General features: G+C 41.3%; 2 protein-coding genes across 2 annotated transcripts in view; one reads left to right on the top strand and one right to left on the bottom strand.

Annotated features, from left to right (window-relative positions):
* Positions 1 to 11450, top strand: part of LOC131684149 (ATP-binding cassette sub-family C member 4-like) — a 29418-nt gene extending 17968 nt beyond the window's left edge. The window contains exons 3-11 of the mRNA XM_058966732.1: positions 5442 to 5573; positions 5642 to 5892; positions 6763 to 7139; positions 7203 to 8399; positions 8462 to 8689; positions 8747 to 9386; positions 9449 to 9682; positions 10176 to 10869; positions 10932 to 11450. Coding sequence (XP_058822715.1) covers positions 5442 to 5573; positions 5642 to 5892; positions 6763 to 7139; positions 7203 to 8399; positions 8462 to 8689; positions 8747 to 9386; positions 9449 to 9682; positions 10176 to 10869; positions 10932 to 11229 — 4051 coding nt within the window. The 3' untranslated portion in view covers positions 11230 to 11450. The remainder of the gene's footprint in view (positions 1 to 5441; positions 5574 to 5641; positions 5893 to 6762; positions 7140 to 7202; positions 8400 to 8461; positions 8690 to 8746; positions 9387 to 9448; positions 9683 to 10175; positions 10870 to 10931) is intronic.
* Positions 11451 to 19965: 8515 nt separating this feature from the next.
* Positions 19966 to 22062, bottom strand: LOC131680660 (uncharacterized). The gene is made up of 4 exons (XM_058961373.1): positions 21866 to 22062; positions 21662 to 21802; positions 21547 to 21605; positions 19966 to 21143 (listed from the first exon to the last, which is right to left on the bottom strand). Exons 1-4 carry the CDS (start codon positions 22009 to 22011, stop codon positions 19966 to 19968), a joined length of 1524 nt encoding a protein of 507 aa, XP_058817356.1. The 5' UTR covers positions 22012 to 22062.
* Positions 22063 to 22571: the final 509 nt, after the last annotated feature.

The raw sequence follows: 22571 nt of genomic DNA, 5'->3' as shown, positions 1-22571 counted from the left end.
CCGTGGAGAACTCAATACCCAGCTGAAGAGCCCAAGCAGACAAATTGTCCAAGGTATGTTGTAATGGTCCTTGCAAGTCGGCAGCTTTGGGCCCTGTAACAGAGACCACCCCGTCGTCTGCAAGTTGCCTTAGCGTGCATGAATTGGCAAGACAATCGTCAATGTCATTCACGTAGAAATTGTAGAGCAGGGGACTTAGACATGAGCCCTGGGGAAGACCCATGTAGCTAAATCGCGATGTTGTTAAATCGCCATGCGAAAAGTGCATGTGCTTTTCAGACAACAGGTTTAGCAAAAAGTTATTTAGAGTCGGTGAAAGACCATGCTGGTGCAGCTTCTCTGACAGAATGTTGATAGAAACTGAGTCAAAAGCCCCCTTAATATCCAAGAAGACTGATGCCATCTGCTCTTTGTTAGCATAGGCCATTTGGATTTCTGTAGAAAGCAACGCAAGGCAATCGTTCGTCCCTTTGCCTTTGCGGAAGCCAAATTGTGTATCTGACAGTAAGCCATTTGCTTCAACCCAATTGTCGAGGCGAAACAAGATCATTTTCTCGAACAACTTCCGAATACAGGACAGCATTGCAATCGGCCGATACGAGTTGTGGTCGGAGGCTGGTTTTCCTGGTTTTTGAATGGCGATGACCTTCACTTGCCTCCAGTCATGAGGGACAATGTTACCCTCAAGAAACTTGTTAAATAAGTTCAGCAAGCGCCTTTTTGCAGTGTCAGGCAGATTCTTCAGCAAGTTGAATTTGATTCTGTCTAACCCTGGGGCGTTATTGTTGCATGATAAGAGAGCAAGTGAAAACTCCACCATCGAAAACGGTGTTTCGTTCGCGGTATCGGGAGGAGACGCGGCGCGGCACGTTTTCTGTACCGGGACAGAGTCCGGACAGATCTTCTTGGCGAAAGCGAATATCCAACGGTTTGAATATTCCACGCTCTCGTTGGTACTATTACGGTTACGCATACGTCGAGCCGTACCCCAAAGAGTGCTCATCGCTGTTTCTCTCGTTAACCCGTCGACGAACCGGCGCCAATAACTGCGTTTTTTGGCTTTCATTAGACTCTTCATTCGCCTTTCTAACGACGCGTACTGTTGATAGCTAGCGGGTAACCCGTCTTCCCGGAAGGCCTTATATGCAGTGGACTTCTCCGCGTACAGCTCTGAGCACTCTTTATCCCACCACAGGGTGGGAGACCGTCCATGGGTATTCGCGCTGGGTACTGGTTTAGTCTGAGCTTGATTCGCACTGTCGAGAATCAAGCCAGCCAAAAACCTGTACTCTTCCTCCGGAGGAAGTTCTTGAGCGGATTCGATTTTAACGGATATCGCGGTCGCGTAACTCTTCCAATCAATGTTCCGTGTGAGGTCATACGAGACATTGATTGTTTCCGATGGTCTTGAACCGTTAGCAATTGAAATCACGATAGGCAAATGATCGCTACCGTGGGGATCAGGGATCACCTTCCACATGCAATCTAACTGTAGCGATGTCGAGCAAAGCGATAAATCCAACGCGCTTGCGCGTGCTGGTGGTGTAGGAATCCGCGTCATTTCTCCCGTGTTTAAGATGGTCATGTTGAAATTGTCGCAAAGATCTTGGATTAATGTTGATCTATTATCATCATGAAGACAACCCCATACCGTACCGTGCGAGTTAAAGTCTCCCAGAACTAGCCGCGGTGCCGGTAAGGATTCCGTGATATTACAAAGCGTTCGGTGCCCTACCGAGGCTCTAGGAGGAATGTAGATGGAAGCAATGCAAAGGTCTTTACCTTTGATTAAAACTTGACAAGCGACAATTTCAATGCCTGGTGTCGAAGGGAGGTTAATTCGGTTGAAAGAATAGCACTTTTTGATCCCCAAAAGTACTCCTCCATAAGGGTTTTCTCGATCCAGACGGATTATATTAAAGTCGTGGAAGTTGAGATTTATATCAGAAGTTAACCAGGTTTCACATAATGCGAAAGCATCACATTTTAAACTGTTTAGTAAGAATTTGAAGGAATCGATTTTCGGGAGGATACTTCTGCAATTCCACTGTAGAACAGTGATCGAATCGGTGACCTCGTTCGATGACTTAGCCATCGAAGGATACGATCGCTGCAAGGAGGGGCCATTTAGTAGTCAACTGCTTCAAAAATGTTTGCACTATAGGGAGAAAACGTATCAGAAGGCTTTTAAGAGGATCAGTAACATTGAAAGCTGTGAAAATTAAGTCCACTATGTCAGAAAATTTCATTAGTCCGTTACTGGACTGAGTATCTGTTTGAAAAACGGGGACACTTGGGGTTTTTGGTGTCCCTGGAAGTGGTGGGTACTCCTTGTTAGAATTAATATTTCCAAGTTCTGGAGCAAATTGCTTCGGCTTTTGTGCATCACTTCCGTTGGATTTATTGGTTGTAGATGGCGCACTCTGAGTGGACGACACCTTGGCACCCTTACGAGGCAATGTAGGGGAGGCTAGATTTCTCCTCTTCCTGGATTCCCCTGGGTTAACCAATGATGTTCCCTCTTGTGGGTCGTCAGATTCTTGCTCAACGCCAGCCAATAGAGCAAAGGAATTTTCGGAAGGGACAGATGGCGAAGCATTCTTTAGCATTTCTGCATAAGAGTGCCTCGAGCGATCCTTAAGGGAGCGCTTAATTTTATCCCCGCGCTGCTTGTACACCGGGCATGACTTAAGAGCATGCGGAGGGCCCCCGCAGTAAATACACTTCTCAGTTTCTCCACCGCAAGCGTCATCCTCATGCTCTCCCTCGCATTTGCCGCACCGTTTTTTATTGCCACAATAAGTGGCTGTGTGGCCCAGTTGCTTGCAATTGCTGCAGTTCATTACCCGCGGTACAAACAGGCGAACGGGTAAGCGAACCCTATCCAGGAGGACATAGTTGGGAAGAGCAGACCCGGAGAAAGTCACCCGAATCGAGTCTGACGGAGAATAAGTTGTCTTATCATTTTCTGTTTTTGCAGAATACAATTGCTTGCATTCCAGAATCTTCACCTTTTGAAGTGAAGGGTCCTTAAAGCAGCCAACCCCGTACTTCAACAGGTCTTCGCACTTTAGACCCGGTTCGGCGACTATTCCATCGATCTCCACTGCCCTACAAGGCACATACACTCTGAATTGTTTCGTAAAACGCTCGCTGCGAGCAATCTGGTTTGCCTGATCGAGGTCATTTACTATAACGCGTATCTTATTGGCTCGAACACGTGTTATCTGAGCTACGGCCGGGTAGTTAGCAGTCAGCTCCCGTGATATTTCTAGAATATTGGGCGATTTCGTGTTGGGCCGGAAATACACCACCCAGGGTCCATTTGAACTGGCTGGGTATGTTTTAATACGGGGAGGACTGGGGGAATCAGGGGAGGGAGTAATATCGGGTTTATCCGGTAAATCCATGGGAATATCATTCCCATCCAATGTTACTTCGCCCTCGGCCATTTAGGCACGAGGATAGCACGTGGTGTAAACGAGAGATGAAACTTGTATTCAGGGTAAAGGGAAAAGTAGACCGATCGGGGAAAGGGAAACGAAAGAAAGAAAAATAATACTTAGCTTATATAGCGGCGTGTCCGGCAATTCTGGTATTCACTTCACCAGCCTGGGCACCGGCGAACAAAGACTGCCTCAAACAATAGTTGACCTTCACTGACAATATATATTCTTGTTCACTTTATGCACAGCACCAGAAAACGAACTGCTTCGATCGAGAGCTCGGAGAGTTATGAGAATAAAATGTTGATCGTGTTTGATCAGCCTTCAAAGTAATTCCAAAATTTCAAGAAAAGTTCAAACATTCACGCTCTTACTACCAAATCGTCGCTGTTGTGCTATCTTATGACAAACGCCATTTTGGGGTAAACTGAGTTAGATATGCCACATTACTCGTCTAACAAAACTCTACAAGATGGCGTTTGCAGAATTTTGAAATTTTGCTTGGTTACTGAAATATAGCGAGAAAAGTGATTAGAAATTGTGAGTTTTTTGCTTCAAATCATTATATCTTGGGATTGGCTCAAGTTATAATAAAATTTTAGTTGCATTTATGTGTAAAAATGTCGTAGGAACACAATAGCGTAATAATTTTCAAAAGAAAAATACATGTATTGCGAGAAAAACGCAGTTTTAGCTTTAAACTGGAAATATTGCCTATTTGGCAACACTGTAACTAAAAATAACTATTTTTTCTAGATTCCCTGACTCATTTCCTTCAAAATGCATCTAACCGATTGTTTATAGACCAAATGAAGCCCAAGATATGAATAAAAGTTCATAATTGGTGATTTTTTTCTTTGGAAAATTTTCCATGCACGATTATGACACACCATACAAATTTTTTCATCAATACACACCTATGACACGCGTGAGTGCGACTTTTGTTTACATTTTTAGTGAAAACTCGCAACATAGTCAACCGATCTTCGTAATATTTGAGAGATTAGTACAGAATAGGTAGAAGCATCAATTGTCTTTTCTGAATTGTTTCTACCATTTATAAGTTTCATGATATTCAATCTCAAACTTTAAAAATCGTTTTTCTCGAAATGTGCAAAATGGCGCTTGTCATAAGATAGCACAACAGCGACGAAATGTCATCATCTCCTAAGTTCCGTTAGGTGATACTTCAACGTGATAATTTATGCCTAACGTCCGTTATGCCAATCCAATCGTCCAGTATGTCTAACGTTCATCATCCTATCGTCCATTATGCCTAACGTACGTATGCCAAACGTCCGTATGCCTATCGTGTTCAGGTCTAATGGGGTACACCTCATTATTTTCATACCGGAGTATGTAGTAACGAAGTTGTACAGAAGCGTGCGAGCTCACTCAGTAAAGTTCATCCGGAAAATGAACCGGAATGCTGGCTGGTTCTAGTTCATATTCCGCCTCCAGTGACATAACCATTTGCAGTTCTAATAGACAAACATTACTGCATGTACCAAGATAATCATGAATATTACGATTATACATATGCTAAAATATGAAGTGATTATTCCACTCAGGCAAAACAATGCGTATGTTCACCGTATATTCAACGTCCCAGTGTATCAAACAAGCATAAAAACAGATTAAAAATGCCAACTGAATGCAGTTAAATAAACAGAAAAATTCTGGTAATTTAATTTACAATAGCGTTGCTGATCAATCACCATGTGCAAACTAACTGATAGAGAGATATCATTCAATGAGAAAAATGCGCAGACTGTCTATAAATATTGAAATATAATAAATTGAGTTACGGTATACAGACTGACCCTCAATGATATTGGTATAAGAAAAATCTCCTTGATGGTATTAATAGGATTTTTTACTAACATAAACACTGGTTATTATTTCATTAAATGGCTTTCCTTGTATGACAAAGAAATCATAGTAAATTGACAATTCAATATCCAAGTCTAAATTGTGTATTGTCCAAATCGACAGAAAATGGCAAAAGGAAATCTCACGAGCCAGGAAAGAAAATCGGCCACCTCGATTACGGAACGCATTGTTTCGTACCTTCTATAAACAATGCATATTCGATGGGTTCCTAGTGTTCCTGTTCGTTCTGGTCAAGTAAGAACATCTTCGCGTTCTAATTATGAGAAAGGCGCTAACAAGTATTCGTTTCTTTTTTGCGGCAGGTCCATATTGCCAGTAGTATTGGCGCAATTGCTGATTCAATTCCAAACGCCTAACAACTCTACCAACGGCGGCGGTGGTTTGATTAACAGTACTACAGCTCCACCCGATGTTTTTCTAGCTACAACACTACATTTTCTGCATGATCTGGATAAAAATGAAACGGAGCTGGAGCGCACGAGAAGAAGCGTCGATGATAGCAAAAGTAGTTCAAATCGGAATCATCTTAATAGGGATGATTACAGCGATGATGGTAAGATGGGTTTTTAGAGTTACAATAATAAAATTGAGTGACTGAAAATAAAAGTCGCAAGAACAGAACATGCTTCATAAAACCTCATTCAAATATATTAAAATGTGAAACTCAGATATAAACTTCAATAGCTTAATTCAGATTGAGATCCTTCATCATAAGAAACGATTGAAAACTTCTCCTCAGAAAAATCGGCAGATACCTGTTAAAATACATAATTCATTCAGAAGGAAACACGTAACTATATTATTTCTCGTTTAAAAGTCGGTTAAAGAAAACTACTTTGTAATAATCTGGTATTTTTTCCGGTTCGTCTCATCAGAATCCGACACTAACTTAGTGACAGGACGAAGCTAGCGCCGGATTGACGCTAGCTCCAAAACACTGAGACACAATTTGTATTCCTGAGCAAACTTCTATTCAGGCGTGATGTCCCGCAAGAAAAGGAGGTCACTAGGGGATTGCTCAGGAACACAAATTGTGTCTCAGTGTTTTGGACCTAGCGCCCATCCGGCGCTAGCTTAGTCCTGTTAGGTTTTGTACACTTACCTGCAAAGATGGTTTTATGCAATTTTCTCCTTAATGGAGAAAAATAGTTTTTTACCAAAATTGTCCTCCGCTAAGGAGAAATACAGAATTCTAATATTCTAGATGCGGGTTTCACGAAGTATGTTCTTTTCTTGCGACTTTGATTTTCAGTCGCTCAATCAAACTTCAAATTTTCATTGACAAGAATAAACATAATTATAAGGTCAACCTTCCACTGCTATTGACACAAAAAATATTTTCTGTGGTTCATGGTGCATTTTAACTCCCAACAACATCCATATCGCACTAGTTGTCCTCTAAATGGTTTCATTTCCCGCCTAGATTACAGCAACAGTCGAGATGATGGGTACATCGACCTTACGGACGAGGAAGGACCGACTCGAGTTCGCTCGTTATCAAGCGTAGCTGACATCATCGATTATGCCTGGAACGATGTGTACGGCCTGTCGATAGTCCTGGTGGTGCTGACCTTGCTGGGTTGTTTCTTCAATCACCATTCGGATCTGAGGCAACGGCTGGTCGGTGCAAGGATGCGGATCGCGTGCTGTTCGGTGATCTACCGGAAGACATTGCGAATATCCAAAAAGGCAGCCGGACAAACGCCGGCCGGTTATCTGATTAACCTGTTGTCCAACGACGTCAGCCGACTGGATTATGGTTTTATCTTTTTGCACTACGTTTGGGTGCTGCCGTTCCAGGTTTGTTGTGTTTTTGATTTTTAAAAGATTAAATGAATGACCGTGTTGATCTTAAATTTTTAGGCAGTTTTTACGTGTTACCTTATTTGGCGCAGTGTCCAATGGGCAGCTGTTATAGGTGTTGTTGGGTTGTTACTCAAAACAATCCCAGTTCAAACTGGGCTTGGTCGGTTGCAGTCCGTGCTTCGATTACGAGTGGCCAAACGAACCGATCAACGAGTCGGCATTATGAATGAGTTGATCCAGGGCATACAGGTGATCAAGATGTACGCCTGGGAGAAGCCTTTCCACTCTGTAGTTTCGCTAGCGCGTAAGAAGGAAGTCCAGCAGATTCGATGGGCCTCGTACATTCGTGGCATATATCTCAGTACGATGATGTTTACTGAGCGATCCACGTTATTCCTGGCGATCGCTGCCTGCTTCTTCGAAGGTCGACCTATCACTGCCGATATTGTGTTTCCGATGGCACAGTTTTTCAACATTCTACAGTTAACAGCAGCTATATTTTATCCGCTTGCAATTTCGCTTGGAGCCGAAGCCTTGGTATCAATTGACAGGGTTCAAGAATTCCTTGCGATGGATGAACAGGATACGAATATAGCTGGTTTACATAAAATCGATCTAGAGAATATAAAAAAGAAGCCCTCTACTGCCGTGGAATTGACAAATATTTCCGCTAGCTGGGAGAGCAATAAGGAGAAAACTCTACAGGAAGTAACACTTAAGGCTGAAGCGGGTAAATTACTGGCAGTTGTTGGACCAGTTGGAGCGGGTAAGAGTTCATTACTTCAGTTGTTGCTGGGTGAGTTGCCGATACTTAAGGGAGAAGCCGTCATTAATGGAGACGTTTCCTATGGCTCCCAAGAACCTTGGCTATTTACTGGAACCGTTCGGAATAACATTTTGTTTGGCTTGCCGTACGATCGTAAACGTTATCAGGAAGTGGTAGAGCATTGTGCCTTAGTAACGGACTTTGATCAACTTCTCGAAGGGGATAAAACTGTAGTGGGCGAACGAGGGACCTCGCTTTCCGGTGGACAGCGAGCTCGAGTAAATCTGGCACGAGCCGTTTATAAGAATGCTTCTATTTACCTGTTGGACGATCCGCTCAGCGCCGTGGATACTCACGTGGGACGTCACCTGTTTGATGAGGTAATGGGACCGAAGGGCTATCTAGCCAAGCAACAGGCAACGAGGATTTTAGTGACTCATCAGGTACATTTTTTGAAGGATGCTGACTGGATTGTGATACTTGAACATGTGAGTTGATAATTTACTTCCGCCAATCGTTTCGATGTTTAACAATGCCTTTTGTTCAACAGGGAAAGATTCTCATGCAAGGTACATATCAAGAACTGTCGCAAAGTAATCTAGATTTCGGTAAACTACTGGGTTCAAATGAAGAGAAAGTGGACACTGTAGACGAAGAAGAAACTGAGGATTTGTTGGCAGATGAAGAAATTCCTTTCATCGACGGTGCTAAGTCTGACAGCTACCAACTAATGAAAAGTTCAGTATCTATTCCGGGACTTACGTCTATATCATGTGCTGTGAGTAATATATACTTAAACTCGTAAAATGTGTACTTTAATCCTCGCTTCCTGCAGGCCAGTATCAGCGAACACCTTGGCCGAACCGCAGCCGAAGATCAAGCAGAGGGTAGCCTTCCGCTGAAAGTTTGGACCACGTACTTTTTGGCCGGAGGAAATGTATTTCTGGTTCTATTCACTTTCATAACACTAGTATTTACTCAAGTCGTTGTCAGTGGTTCTGATTACTTTGTGACCTACTGGACCCGTCAGGAAGAGCGCCGTCTTCAAGATATTCCGGTGAACCATTCTACCAGTGATTACCTCGCTACATATGGAATTTTCATCATTGCAGTAATCTTCTTCACCATATTCCGTGGCTATTTGTTCTTCAACATCTGCATGAAGGCATCCAGAACATTGCACGATCGCATGTTTGCCAAAATACTCGCTGCCCCGATGCGATTTTTTGACATAAATCCATCAGGCCGAATCCTAAACCGATTTTCCAAAGATATGGGGGCAATCGATGAACTACTACCGAAAGCAATCATGGATGCTGTCCAAGTGCTGCTAGTCATGGTCGGTATTCTGGTGGTCATTGCCATCATGAATCCGATCCTTTTGCTGGCGTTGCTGGCAGCTGTAGTACTGTTCGCGGGGGCACTGAAACTATATCTCAGACCGGCACAGGATCTAAAACGTCTCGAAGGGATTAGTAAGATCCAACTGTGGGATGTTGAATAGAGAGGGTAACTAACATTTGATTTCAATTCACAGCTCGTAGTCCAGTATTCTCACATCTTTCGGCAACTCTGAGCGGTCTTTCAACAGTTCGAGCCAATGCTGCCCAGCAGAAGATCACTCAGGAATTTGATGCCCTGCAAAACGTACACTCGGCCGTGTGGCAGCTGACAATGTGTAGTAATGCCGCACTAGGTCTGTGGTTAGACTGCATCAGCACTGGCTTCGTAGCTTGTGTCACGTTCAGTTTTATTTTACTACATGAAAGTGGTAAGTCTACCATTTCGAAATAACATTTTTGGTATTCAACAAACGAATTGGCTATGGAGTTTGCGTATCGACTTCGTCTCATCAGAATCCAACACTAACTTAGTAACAGAACTAAACTAGCGCCGGGTTGACGCTAGCTCCCCTAGTCCTACGTGATGTTCCTCAAGAAAAGGAGCTCGATTTTAAGCTGATGAGAAATCGAAACATTTGGTTTGGACTAGTAGCACTTAGTCCTATCACTAAGTTAGAATCGGATTCTGACGAGACGAAGTCGAAACGCAAACTCCATAACTAATTCAGTTACATGTTTCGTGCTCTTAACGTGCAAATTTGGTTTTAAATGATTTTTTCTTGTGTGGAGAAAAATGGTTTTTACTTAAATTTTTCTCCAATAAGGAGAAATATAGCATAATTCAGCATACGCTAACGAAATTACTACATTGTTTCAAATCTGCTAACCTTCGGAAAATAACGAACGCCCTTTCTTTCGCAGAGACCTACAGCGCAAACGTCGGTCTTGCCATATCGCAGGCGATGATCCTAACCGGAATGGTTCAGTACGGTATTCGCCAAACGGCCGAATCCATGCAACAGATGACTGCGGTGGAAAGAGTAATTCAGTATACGGAAATTCAATCAGAACCGAACCCGCCCAAAATCCCACCCGAAGATTGGCCCTGGCGTGGTCAGCTAGAGTTCCGAAATATGTCCCTTCGATACGACCCGGATAGTGTTCCGGTACTGAAGAATCTGAATCTAACCATAGCTCCCACCTGGAAGGTTGGCATTGTAGGACGCACGGGGGCCGGTAAATCCTCGCTGATTGGTGCACTGTTTCGATTGGCTCCGATCGAAGGGAAAATATTAGTAGATGGAATTGATACAGGAGTGGTATCCTTGGAGTCACTGCGATCGAAGATTTCCATCATTCCACAAGATCCGGTCCTGTTCAGTGCAACGATTAGATACAATTTGGATCCGTTCAATCTATATGATGACGACAGTCTGTGGAAAGCAATAAATGAGGTGGAGCTGCGCTCCGCAGTCAGCGGTTTAGACTACATGGTCACCGAAAGTGGAACGAACTTCAGTGTTGGTCAACGTCAGCTGATTTGTCTTGCGAGAGCCATTTTAAGAAACAACAAGGTTTTGGTACTGGATGAAGCTACCGCAAACGTAGATCCCCAGTGAGTTTTTTTATTCCATTTTGGTAAACTCAATAGAATAATAATCGTCATTTTTATTCCAGAACCGACGCCTTAATTCAACGGACAATCAGGGAAAAATTCCAACATTGCACAGTGCTCACTGTAGCCCATCGTCTGCATACTGTAATGGATTCCGATCGAATACTGGTGATGGATGCAGGTCAAGCACGAGAATTTGATGTTCCCCACCTTCTGCTGCAGCAAGAGGGAAGCGTACTGAGGGACATGGTTGAAGCAACAGGATCATCTGAAACTGAATCTCTCAAACGGGTTGCTGCGGAAACTTACGCCCGAATGGATCCCAACCGGCATCTTCTCAGCAACCTGCCGAATCCTTGACATTTTAGCAATGGTGGCCAGTAATACTTAGTTTTGTTCAAAATCTGCCAAATTTTTGTCGTTCAATGAGAGACTACCATCAGTTTTTATGATGGAACTTAAGCAGAGTTATGCCTACTAGCATATAGCTTGTTTGAACGACAGAAAATGATAGGTTCTCCAGTTTATGTTTAAGTATAAGATTTCAGAAGCGATACAATATAAAAAAACAATATTTACAATTGCTACTGTTCAGTGTTCTTTGAACGAAACCAAGTCAAATACATAGGGGAACCCGGGGCTTTTCGAAACTATCTAAACAAATCCCCCTTTAAGTAGATAGATGTAAAAGAATTTATCGGCCACAGGTCTTAATAGTTACATTTTGGAGCAATAAAAATTCATTTGCACCAGTCCAGCGCTATGCGGTGATTAGCAAAACTACGTTTTTCAACCTTTTACAATGTAGACGTAGTTCGGGCCTCCCTACGGGGCAATTAAAATCGTCAATTCTTTAACTGGTTTTTACAGTGGAATTATGTTCACCTATGAAATTCTTATTGAAGAAACTCCTCAAGAAGCAAAAAAATGCGCTCAAAAAATTATTCTGAGTCACAGTTGTCGATTGGCACATTGTATTTTCTATGGTGTGGTGTGTGTACCTATATATTCGGTTGTGGTTGATCGTACTCACAGGCACTGGAACGGTTATCTATTTCGCACTCGAATGTTGAGTGGCTCAACGACCTCGTCTCGCCACCGGGTGCTAATGGGTTCACTGCCCACCTGCTGTACCTCGACATACGATGAGACGTTCGATTTAGGCCACCGGACGATGGGCATCGATACGGTGCAGTTTACCACGCCCTGCTGGGTGAAGTTGTGTTGCCCTCCGGAGCTTAGTGAGTTCTTAAACCTGCGAATAAATAAACGGTAAACCCAACGATGTTGGCCACCCACGTGGCAGCTGTTGACCAACCAAAAATTTAGAATACGAACTTTGAAATATTTTTACCCACTTTACCTGAGTATGTTCAATGCCTTAACACTTTTTTTCTTATTTTTCGTAATTTTCAACTCACTCCCTATCTAAACTTTTCTAAAGCAAATAATAACGAATTACATTTTTTAAATTTATGGCAGGTAAAAAACTCACATCTCAAATATATTGTGCTTTTAACTCACTCACGACTTTTTAAAAGATTGATTACTAAAAGAAACTATGGAATTATTAAATTTAAATTGTTCCAAAGAAAACTTTTTACAATAAACGATTATCTCTTACTTCGGGTTAAATGACTAGCTTATCTCACTGCACTTTTTTTCAGCACAAAATAATTAATGTTGTTCGTTCGGTGGCTCGCAAAAGAAAGAGCCGATCTTTCGTGAACGACGATCTACCAGCTAAATTTCTCTTCGATATTCCCCCTAAACAGATTTGCTTGATTTTTTTCTCTACTTAATATTTTGTTAAACAAAAAGGTTTACGGTACAAATGGTTGATATTAGTTCCCCCCCCCCCCCTTCTCCCACATTACACGTTAGCGAAAATTTATATTTGTGATTTGAGCACTGTCCTTCACGTTGCATACGTGTAAGCTAAATCTATTTAAAACTATTGCTTCTATGAAACGACTATGAAATCAGGTATTTTGTTTCCAGTCCGTGCAGTGTATAGCAACAGAGAATAGTGCTAATGCGCGTTCAAGATTATCTTGTGCATCCTCCGCCTTGTCGAGATTTCAGTTTTTTCCCTTCTTTTGTGTTTCCGTTTCTCAGTGGTGGTAAACAGTTTAAATCAGGCAAATGATATTGCTGGCTACGGGCCCTTTACGAAGGCGTCCAGAGTGTATATTCCAGCTAACAGAGTTGAAGTCTGCGGAGTAGTCTCGGATTCGAGTCTGAGTTGCGAGGACCTGCTGAAACATGGAACTGTCTGTCTCGAAGACCCCATGCACATGTCAGTGAATATACTGGAGTGCAAACGTTTACCTTCAGCATCAGTCGCAGCTGATGGGAAGAAAATATACGTCAACTCATGCTTAATTTGGTTTTAAATGAGAGTCGCTCAGGGTTCGCTCGGAGCTGTCATTTTGATATGGATTTCGTAAACATTTGAGCGAACCTAGAGCGACTCCGGTCGAAAACCGAAATCAGCATCAGTCTCTTCTCGAGTAACCTTCGCTGGTTCTGTTCTACCAAATTACCTCCTCTTTGACAAGGTTCGGCTACCTGTTCGCCTTTTTGTGCAGCGGATCATGAACTGTACTAATCGCAACAATTGGGACACAGCCTACCATTGTATCAATAAGGCTCGTTGTGGGAAATGCGGTGGGAATCATGCAGTCATCCGCATTGCCACCGCATTTTTGTGGAAGTGATGTCGAAAAGTGTCTCTACTGTGGGAGAAACCCGCATGATCTCCCGACATGTCCCGCCTACAAACAGCGCCAGGAGAATCTTAAACGTTCCCTTCAGGGACGCTCCAAGCGATCGTTTGCAGAAATGCTAAAGATAGCTACGCCATCGAACCCTAACATCTATACTGACTTGTCTGCTGACGAAGGCGACTGTGATGAACCCCAGGAGGGAACATCTGCTGTGCGTAGAAGCAATAAAAAGGGAGGAACATTTCCTCTCCTAAGCTTCGTTGTAAAGGCCAGAAGGTGTCTCCTCCAGAGTTAAAAATATTCAAATTCATTGAATGAAAATTGATCATATTCAATCGCATTCATTTTCAATATTCAGTGACGCAGCTGAAAACGTCAAACGAACAAACCGCCCATTCGTTCATGCATATTTTCATTCGGCTCCGATTATTACACGAAGCGACTGTGCAGCAACTAATCAAACGCATCAAAGTAGGCCCTGGCACAATGTAAGCGATGATGATTGTTGTTTCATATGCTTTATAGGCATTTGAAAACATTTTCCTAGAATTAGTGTAATGAATATATTGTACGATATTCAACTGAATGAATAACATGGATATTTGAATGAACATTTTTTCTATTCACTGCGAGTCGCACCAGGTTCATTTTCAGCCGTCAAAAAAGAGCTTCGATTATTTTTAACTCTGGTCTCCTCAAGGTCCCCCAAAAATAACTTCTCGAGAAAGTACTGGTGCAAAACCGAAGCAAGTCGCTCCCGGTCTCAAAAATCTGAGCTCAGAAAAAGAGTTTCCTGCACTTCCAGGAACATCAAAAACCCCAAGTGTTCCCATATCTCCGCCAGAGAAAGAAACCAGCGCTGGCTTAATAAATTTATCTGATATTGTAGACCGTATTTTTGCACCATTCAATATTTCTGACCCCCTTAAAAGCATTTTAATAAGCTTTCTCCCCACAGTAAAAACATTCTTGATGGAGTTCACTGCGAAATGGCCCCTCCTTTCAGCGATTGTATCCTTCGATGGCTAATTCATCGAACGATGTCACTTCACTAATCGACTTCTCTTTTATCCACTTGTTAGTATTGAACCTCTAGAAAGGTCTCCCGTAAAAGACTAAAATAACAAAAAGACGACATGTTCCGTTTGGAATTCCACTTTTTCTGGCAATGTCATTCCAAACGTACAAGAGAGTTTTCAATCGTAAATGTTTAGCTTTATGTGGCATTGCTTTTAAGGAAGTATTGTTATGCAATTCATTAAAATTACTAAAGATTTTAAAGATAAAAATTATATCCTCAAACCAAATTTGTTACAATACCACCGTGTTTAGAAACGCTAAAGAGAAAAGGGCTTGGTTTGATGGGAGCACGGAATTCAGCATGAGGGTAACGAATACCAAATGATGCAAACAATAAATTTTGGCCTAATATGGTTTTGCTGCTGCAAAATACGATTCCTGCGGATATAACTATGGTTTAGCTGGTCGAGGAACTCAGCAGACCAGAAGTCGCATCGGATTTTTATATTGATTAGAAGAAATAAACGGAATAACAACAAACAAGTTTGGTGAAGCATGCACATTTGCAGTGTTGCCTGTGACCTGTAGCCTGGTTGCGAGTTGAATTGTTTTCACTGAATTAAGATGGCGTCTCTTTGTTATTCTAGTCTCTTTAGTCTCCCGCAATCTCGATGGCAACGCTGAACTTCTTTTGTTTTAAACAGCCATGCATTCCACGCGCGTATTTGCAGACACGGGTGCCAACCTTCCAGATTTATGTGGATTCTTCCAGATTTTTAAACGGCGTCCAGACATACAGATTTATGTTTGTCTTAGCCAGATTTCAGAAAATTTGTCCAGATTTATCCAGACAATTTGAAAAATAACAAAATGAGATATGAGAATGCATTGTTGATTTTTAAACCACCTTTTGGAGCTAAAAAGGTGGCTTAAAACAAAATTTTTAGAATAGCTGAAACACAAACTAGCAAAATTTTGTTTCGCTAAAATTTGTTGAGCTTTCATCAGCTGAAAATTTCAGCAATCCAAGATGCTGAAAACTCATAACCTCAAATTCAATCTTCACGTCTTAAAAAAAGGCAAACAAGACAATTCCAGACTTTTTCGAAAATGATTACAGACTTCTTGGAAAAAACACTTGGCATCCCTGTTTGCAGATTTCAATAAAGCGGCAACAATTTTCGAAAAACTGCCCGGTCAAAAAAATGCGGACGAACATGATCAGGCGATTTCAATGTACTGGATACTAAGGTGTGGCAATGCTATATTGCTCTCTCGCTCAATTTCTGTAACTTTATTACGTAATAAAGTTCAACTCCATATATTTTCCATATAGGGTAACAGCTCCCTAATTCATCTTAGCACCTCTATTCATCCCACCCATTTGAACACATTAGTTAGAGCAGTGTCTGCTATCTCCGTTCAACGCATTAGCTTAAATGGTAGGATGAATAAGGGTGCGTTGTACTCGACTTTTCACTTCACTCAAACGTGAGTATTTTACATTTTCCAGGTCCGATTCTTCAATGTATTACTTCTTAGGAACGAAGCAAAGATGTTGAAACATATTTAAGTGCAATCCAGTTACAGTAGGCCGAGTTATCAACGAAATAGTGTGACATCCTGACTAATGAGATGAATAAGGGCTCGTTTACCCTATCTGCTGTTCACGTGCTTTACAGAGATCGAGCGAGAGAGCAAGAGCATTGCCACACCTTAGTATCAACCTCATTGAGGCGATTTAAACAGTTTGACGTTTAACTCAACTCGCCTGTGCTAATAGACTTTTCTACGGCTTATGTACGTACACGTCACATGACACAAATACTACTTCACTAGCTGGTGGAAAATAGTAAACAAAGACGGCAAAAGTAAATGGGATTGTTTTCAACCAGTAAGCTGCCCTGGTGTTCGTGAGACTGGCCGACAAGAACTCAATTGCCCCTAGGAACAAATGCAATTTGCGACTGCGATTTTAAGGCAATTTCAACACTAAGACAAATTTTCTGGCGGCTGAAATGGACTTGGTTGTTTTTTGTGTTTTTCAAACATGGCGGTTCATGTTTGGCTTAAGCTTAAAATTGTTTTTTTTTAAACAACTGGCGTGTTCTCGCTTGTATTTTATTTGTCTAGTGCACTTCATTTAGCCAACGAATGTGGGAAATTGTGGAATCGTGTGTAAGTATAGTGGAAGAAGATCTCTGACCTAAAGTCTTAATGAAAGTCAGATTGTGGTAAGTTTTGGTGTGCAATACCAACTTCACCATTGATTCTTCCTATAATTTGGTGGTGATTACCTAGTGTGCTGATAAGTTAATGTGAGTAGATGACGAATCCGAAAATAAGTATTATTTGTGATTTTCATAATAGGCAATTAAGGGCGATTAAATGGCGCGTTCCCTGGGCGATTTAAGGGCGGGTAGATCGGCAAAAAAATGACGGCGGCAAATCGCCCAAATGTTGCATTTGAAATAGCCTCCTAATTGCCAGCAATTTGCTGGCAAATTGAACGGCAATTAGCGCATTCGAGTTAGCAAATAGCCCCCCGTTAGCCAGCAACTTGCCCTTTTTTACCGGGTGACAGAATACCCAATGAGTCATTTTCTACAGCGTTTTTTCCGTGATGCAATTTGATGTGGCACACCATTTAAAAGCGTTTTTCTCGAAACCGCGTTTTTCAAATTGGCGAACACTAAAAAACTAATCAACGAATTTACTTGATTTTTTATGAGGATGCCAAATATGTGTAGCCTGTCGATAAACCACAGAAAACCGAATAAAAAATGTTTTCTCCCTATTATTTTGAAAAAAAAAAAATGAGCGAATTTTACAGTAAAATATGAATTTTCGGTTTTCATGAAGCCATTTTCCGAAAATCGAACTTTTTTTTCTATTTTGTAGTTCATCGACTAACTACAAGTCTAAGCTTTAAAAAACTTGTTGAATTTCCCGTATCAGACAATTTTATCGAGAGTTATCGTATTCGCCGCGGCGCTCCTCGACTTGGAAGTGATTGGACGTCTACTCTTGGAATGATCGAATGTGTGGCGCAGTGTGTCTGAAAATATATTTTTTTTCGCACACAATGAATGTATATTTCCTTCCTCGTAAAACAAAATTACTTTCGTTTTGAGCACTTTACACCAGACGCTCCCCCTCAGACATTATTTCTACAGAAGACGAAATAAAAAGTAACATAAAATGAAGCAAAATGAAAAGCAACATAAAATCTCGAATAGAAAAAAACAATAGTGGAAACAAGCTGGGGCCACAACTAAACAAGATCGACCATTTTCGCTACAGGGATGTGAGGAAATTTCTTCATGCTGATATAACTGAGGAAAATCGATAACTAGCCTTCGATTCCTATCACGAATGGTCAATTCCCAACCCTCGTACGTGACTGAAACCATCATTCCACTCAGACAAGACCATGCGTCCTCCCCATGCACACCTATTTCCCCGTGGATTAATTCCCTAGTTGCAAATAAGCATCAAATAAACATAGCAATTAGTCTGTTCAGTTCATAGCAATGTCAGCCCGATTGGTATTACCCGGCGAATACGTCCTCCCTTACAACGCCATCAAAACAACGAGCATTTAAAATTGCACACGACAAAATATGTGCAACTTTTAAAATAATAAAATAAAGATTACTTATACTTATACCTCTAAATTTGCAACAAAAAAAGAGCGGAAAAATAGTTGCAGAAGAAAAATGACTAAAGGCACTGTTGACGAAACCCAACAAAAATAAGGTGATAAGGTGTTTGGGTAGGTTACACACTGATGAAAATCATACTATTTTCAATAGACTTGAAAAATGTGTGTATTAAATGGGTGATGATCATGGTCAACTCGAGTGATCGTATCTGTACGACAAAGATGAAGTTCAAGCCATAGGGTTTCACTCAACCTCTAACGATAAAGACCAAAGACAACTTAAACTGTCCTCAGCTTGAAGAATGGGGTATGATATTTTACACGGAGAAATATTCTGAAGAACACTTAGGGAAACTTGGAGATTCACGTGCTCGTAGACGCATATAATCTCAACAATGACCTTCGAAGGTGCAAGATTGCGCAGCGTCTCCGGTTTAAAATGTTATACACACACGTAACTGAACCATGCAAGAATTCAACAAACAAAGATACGTTTGAGATAACCAGAGGGCAAAACAAGGTTGATGATGTGGGTTGTGTTGCCCAGAGTGTATATAAGGAGAGTGAAGACAACTGTCATGATTATCACTCAGTGATATTCCAAACGAACAAACGACCTGTCAAATACATGAATTTGACTCGTTTGGAATGACACTGACAAATAATAATTGTTCCAATTTTGACAGTGTCGTCACTCTCCTTATATGCACTCAGGTGTTGCCTTTCTGAGAGTCGAAAGTGCCAGACTAAATTGCGGCAATAATAAATAAGATGATCGGAATGAACTGAAAACAAATATCGGACTAGTCAAATGGGTTCAAAAAACGTCACATACTTGATTGCAGAATTGTGTCGACAGTCCACGCAGTATGTCTAGTTTAGCAAACTGCACTTGTTTGCCTCGGACAAGAACCAGGAGGATGAACCAGATATTTAAGCAACCATCTGTTATTTATCATTTGTTTACATGTGTATTCCAACAACGCGTACGATTCCGTGAAACAAAACAAATCACGGTAGATTGCCAGAACAGAAGTATTTATTGTCTATTTCCACAACTGAACTGTGATGATGTGCTGCACATTCACACTGTAAATTAAATTCGTTCAGAAAACATGAAATGTTGTCTTTCACCAATTTTGTACAACATCCGAAAGAGCCCAAAACACGTAGTATTATAATCATCATTAGCGGATCAGAAAAAAATAACCGCGGACATGCCCATCACTTCAATCCCACGATCTGCGAAGAAATAAACATCCGTTTGCATGGAGAATTTCTAAACAGGGAAAGGAAAAAGTCCATAATACTCCAATGGCGGTTAAAAAATTTAAGTTCCTTTAGTTCACCTTGGCCTTCGGCACGAAGAGATACCTCAACTCAGGGGTGCCTTCTGTATTTAGTTGCCTCTTATGACATAGTTGCAAGTACCCAGTAGGTCTATTCTTTGCTCAAATACTTCGAAAAATACCACACGACCTTATATAAATCATATCAAATATACTAAAAACTGGACTAGACAAAAATAATCTCTATGTCTGGAAGACAAATAAAAATATGGGCGCTTTTGGAGCTGACTAAAACTTATTATTCCTGTAGATTGCGTATATTCCGTTAAAACCTTGAATAAATCCAACCCTAAAAAAATTAAAGTGACACCAGATAATGCGAATGCATCCATATTTATTCTTTAGAAGGTACAACTTTGGGTTGGGATTCTTGAACTGTCGGAAGATGATCAAATGATTGAGTTTTTATTATTTTATCTTGTGACGGCTCAACGTCTTGCTCGGGCAAGGACTGCGTATCTAATTGTAGGTTATCGAATGTAACAGACATTGTTTGCTTGCTTTCAGGTGGTAAAACATCCTCAATGATCTTAGATGATGCTCGAGATTGAGAATTAGTGACTGATATTGGAACCGATGTACGGGACGGTGTCATGTGCGCACGAGAGACTTCGACTTCGACGTCAGCTTCAGTGTCCTCTAAGCGCGCTGAAGTGGTTGCTGTTAACGACGATTTGTTTAGTGGTTGGATCGATCCTGTATACTCTTCGTTGTGTTCATTCGTAACTTTCTTTTTCTTACTACCACCCAAACAATTCCAACCCCCTCCACCCGAAGCTTTATGTGCCCGCTTCAGATCGTTCTTTGTTGTCTGAGTGCCACGAATTCTTTTTTTAGTCATTGGTGGCACGGTGATACTCTCCCATGAAGGTTGTTCTTGCGTCCTAAGTGCTCGACGACGACGACAGGCTTCATCACGTGCAAGCTGCATATGTTTTATACAATTATGTGGTGGTGGCGGAACTAGCAGTGGTTCGGGTTTCTTAGCGCAACATGGACAGTATAGTGCCATGCATTCCTGTTTCCTTTTGCGGCTTTTTATCCGACTTTTTAGAGCCTTTTGGTCCTTAACTTTTCGTTTTTCTTCATTTGCTATTCGTTCATTCCGTTGTTTAATCAATTTCTCACGATTTTTCCTATAATACTCCGCCCGCGTTGGTTTTCTTCCAAAGCAAAGCCAGCCATGCTTGGCCTTAGGTACTTTTTTAGCCTTTTCCTTTTCGATACGAGCCAAGTCTCGCTTTCTCAATCGAACTGTTGGCTCTTTCTTTTCCTCATTCTTTCTGAAACACATGCTCCAACCACCTCCAACCTTTTTCTTGCGCTTGACTTTTGTTTTCGGTTGACTGGGATTCAGCGTGCATACATTGCCCTTTTGACAGTCACAAGATCCACTGCGACTTCCTCCGTGCTTGGCACTGGCCGCTTCACAGGCTGCATGACGGCAACCGACACTGGAACGTTGAACCTTTGTTAACTGTTTTGGAGTAGATGAAGTCTTCGCAAAGGGTTCTGAAGAGGTAGTATTCGATATGAAAATACATTTGTTGTAGTTTGTTTAGAAGGTATTCTAGTGTGAATGAAAGCTTGTTCAACATCAAATTAATCCACACGGTGATAAAACCGGTTAAAATTAGAATTCATTTTTTAACAAAACACCCTTCATGTTTCCGCAGTAGGCTCAAAACACTAAACTGGAATTGTCACTGATCGAAACAATGAATGAATGATTGTCAAACTAATGGCATTTTTTTTTCGGCTACGCATCCTTATTCCAGCTTGGGTTTAATCAATCTATATCTTTTTTTTGCACTACACTGGTGCAGCACAAAAAAACGAAAATGCCATAATATAGAACCAAAAGTACATTAGCAGCAACCCATGTATTGTGCTCTGAAGCTAATGACTTCCTTACTTTTATCTACGCTTCCTTTCTTGTCTGATTTTGCGTGCTTCGTTTCTTTTATGGTCGGTCTTGAAAGGAACAAAAAATTAAGTAAAATTCTTTAACAAATAATTAAGAGCCTCACAGTTTCTCATCGATGTAATTCCGAAATGCCTTCAAATATGGCCCCGGTTTGAAGCATTTATCTCGTGGTACCACGACGAACGCCGATTCATTGTGAATTTCTTTGATGGACCGCAACACTTCTCCGAACAAGGTGTAAACTCTGCGAAAACATTCGGAATAAATTAATTTTGAACAAAACACTACATAGCATGAAAACCTTTACACATAACCATTGTAGAAGTGCAATTTGTTAACACGCTTTACAACTTCATTTTTCTCCAACTTCTGACGTTCAACCACCACTTTGTGAGGGGCCTTGAGTGGTTCACCATTCGTGAAGAAAAACATGGTGATTTTTTGTTTAGACATGGTATAAATTTGGAGTTTGAGTATTTCGAAACTGATTTTTTTTGTTTGCTTTAATTTGACATTTTAAAATCACTGAATTAGCCAATGCTGCCTTGGATTGTTAACATATTGAGTACTTAGACCCAGAGTGAATAAATCGCCTAGTTTTAAGAATTTAATTGAACGACTATAACAATAGTAACATTGTTTGTGTGCGTAGAAAAAAAACCCATAACTGTCGATGTGGATCAATAAAAGGCACAGAGAGGTAAACTTCCATCGGAGTGTGAGAACATTGAGGATACACTGGACCATGAAGTCTTCGAATTTTCGAGGTTCGAAGCGAAGCACAGGGAGTTGCTTGAAATGGGAGAACCGGACATCAACCCAGATAATGTCGTCTACAGAATGACAAGCGACGTAAACACGTGGAACGCGGTCGACAGAAGGGTAATGAACGTCATGACCGCTTTACAGCGGAAATGGCATAGTGAATAGCGAGCAACGGTTTCGGGAGAGCAATCAACTTCGGGAAATTCTCCACAGACTAGATCCTACGCCGAGGACTAGTTGAGTAAACT

The sequence above is a fragment of the Topomyia yanbarensis genome, chromosome 2 (assembly GCF_030247195.1).
Source record: "Topomyia yanbarensis strain Yona2022 chromosome 2, ASM3024719v1, whole genome shotgun sequence".
In the NCBI taxonomy this organism is placed as follows: domain Eukaryota; kingdom Metazoa; phylum Arthropoda; class Insecta; order Diptera; family Culicidae; genus Topomyia; species Topomyia yanbarensis.
Note: the sequence above shows the minus strand (reverse complement) of the source record. Positions and strands in the feature narration are given on the sequence as shown.

What these genes read in the sequence shown, in the direction of transcription:
- LOC131680660 (XM_058961373.1), bottom strand. Translation starts at nt 22,011, where the DNA reads ATGTCTAAACAAAAAATCACCATGTTTTTCTTCACGAATGGTGAACCA. An exon ending in CACTTCTACAATGGTTATGT is followed by an intron (nt 21,803 to 21,865) that starts GTAAAGGTTTTC and finishes ATGTTTTCGCAG; the next exon opens with AGTTTACACCTTGTTCGGAG. An exon ending in AATTACATCGATGAGAAACT is followed by an intron (nt 21,606 to 21,661) that starts GTGAGGCTCTTA and finishes GTTCCTTTCAAG; the next exon opens with ACCGACCATAAAAGAAACGA.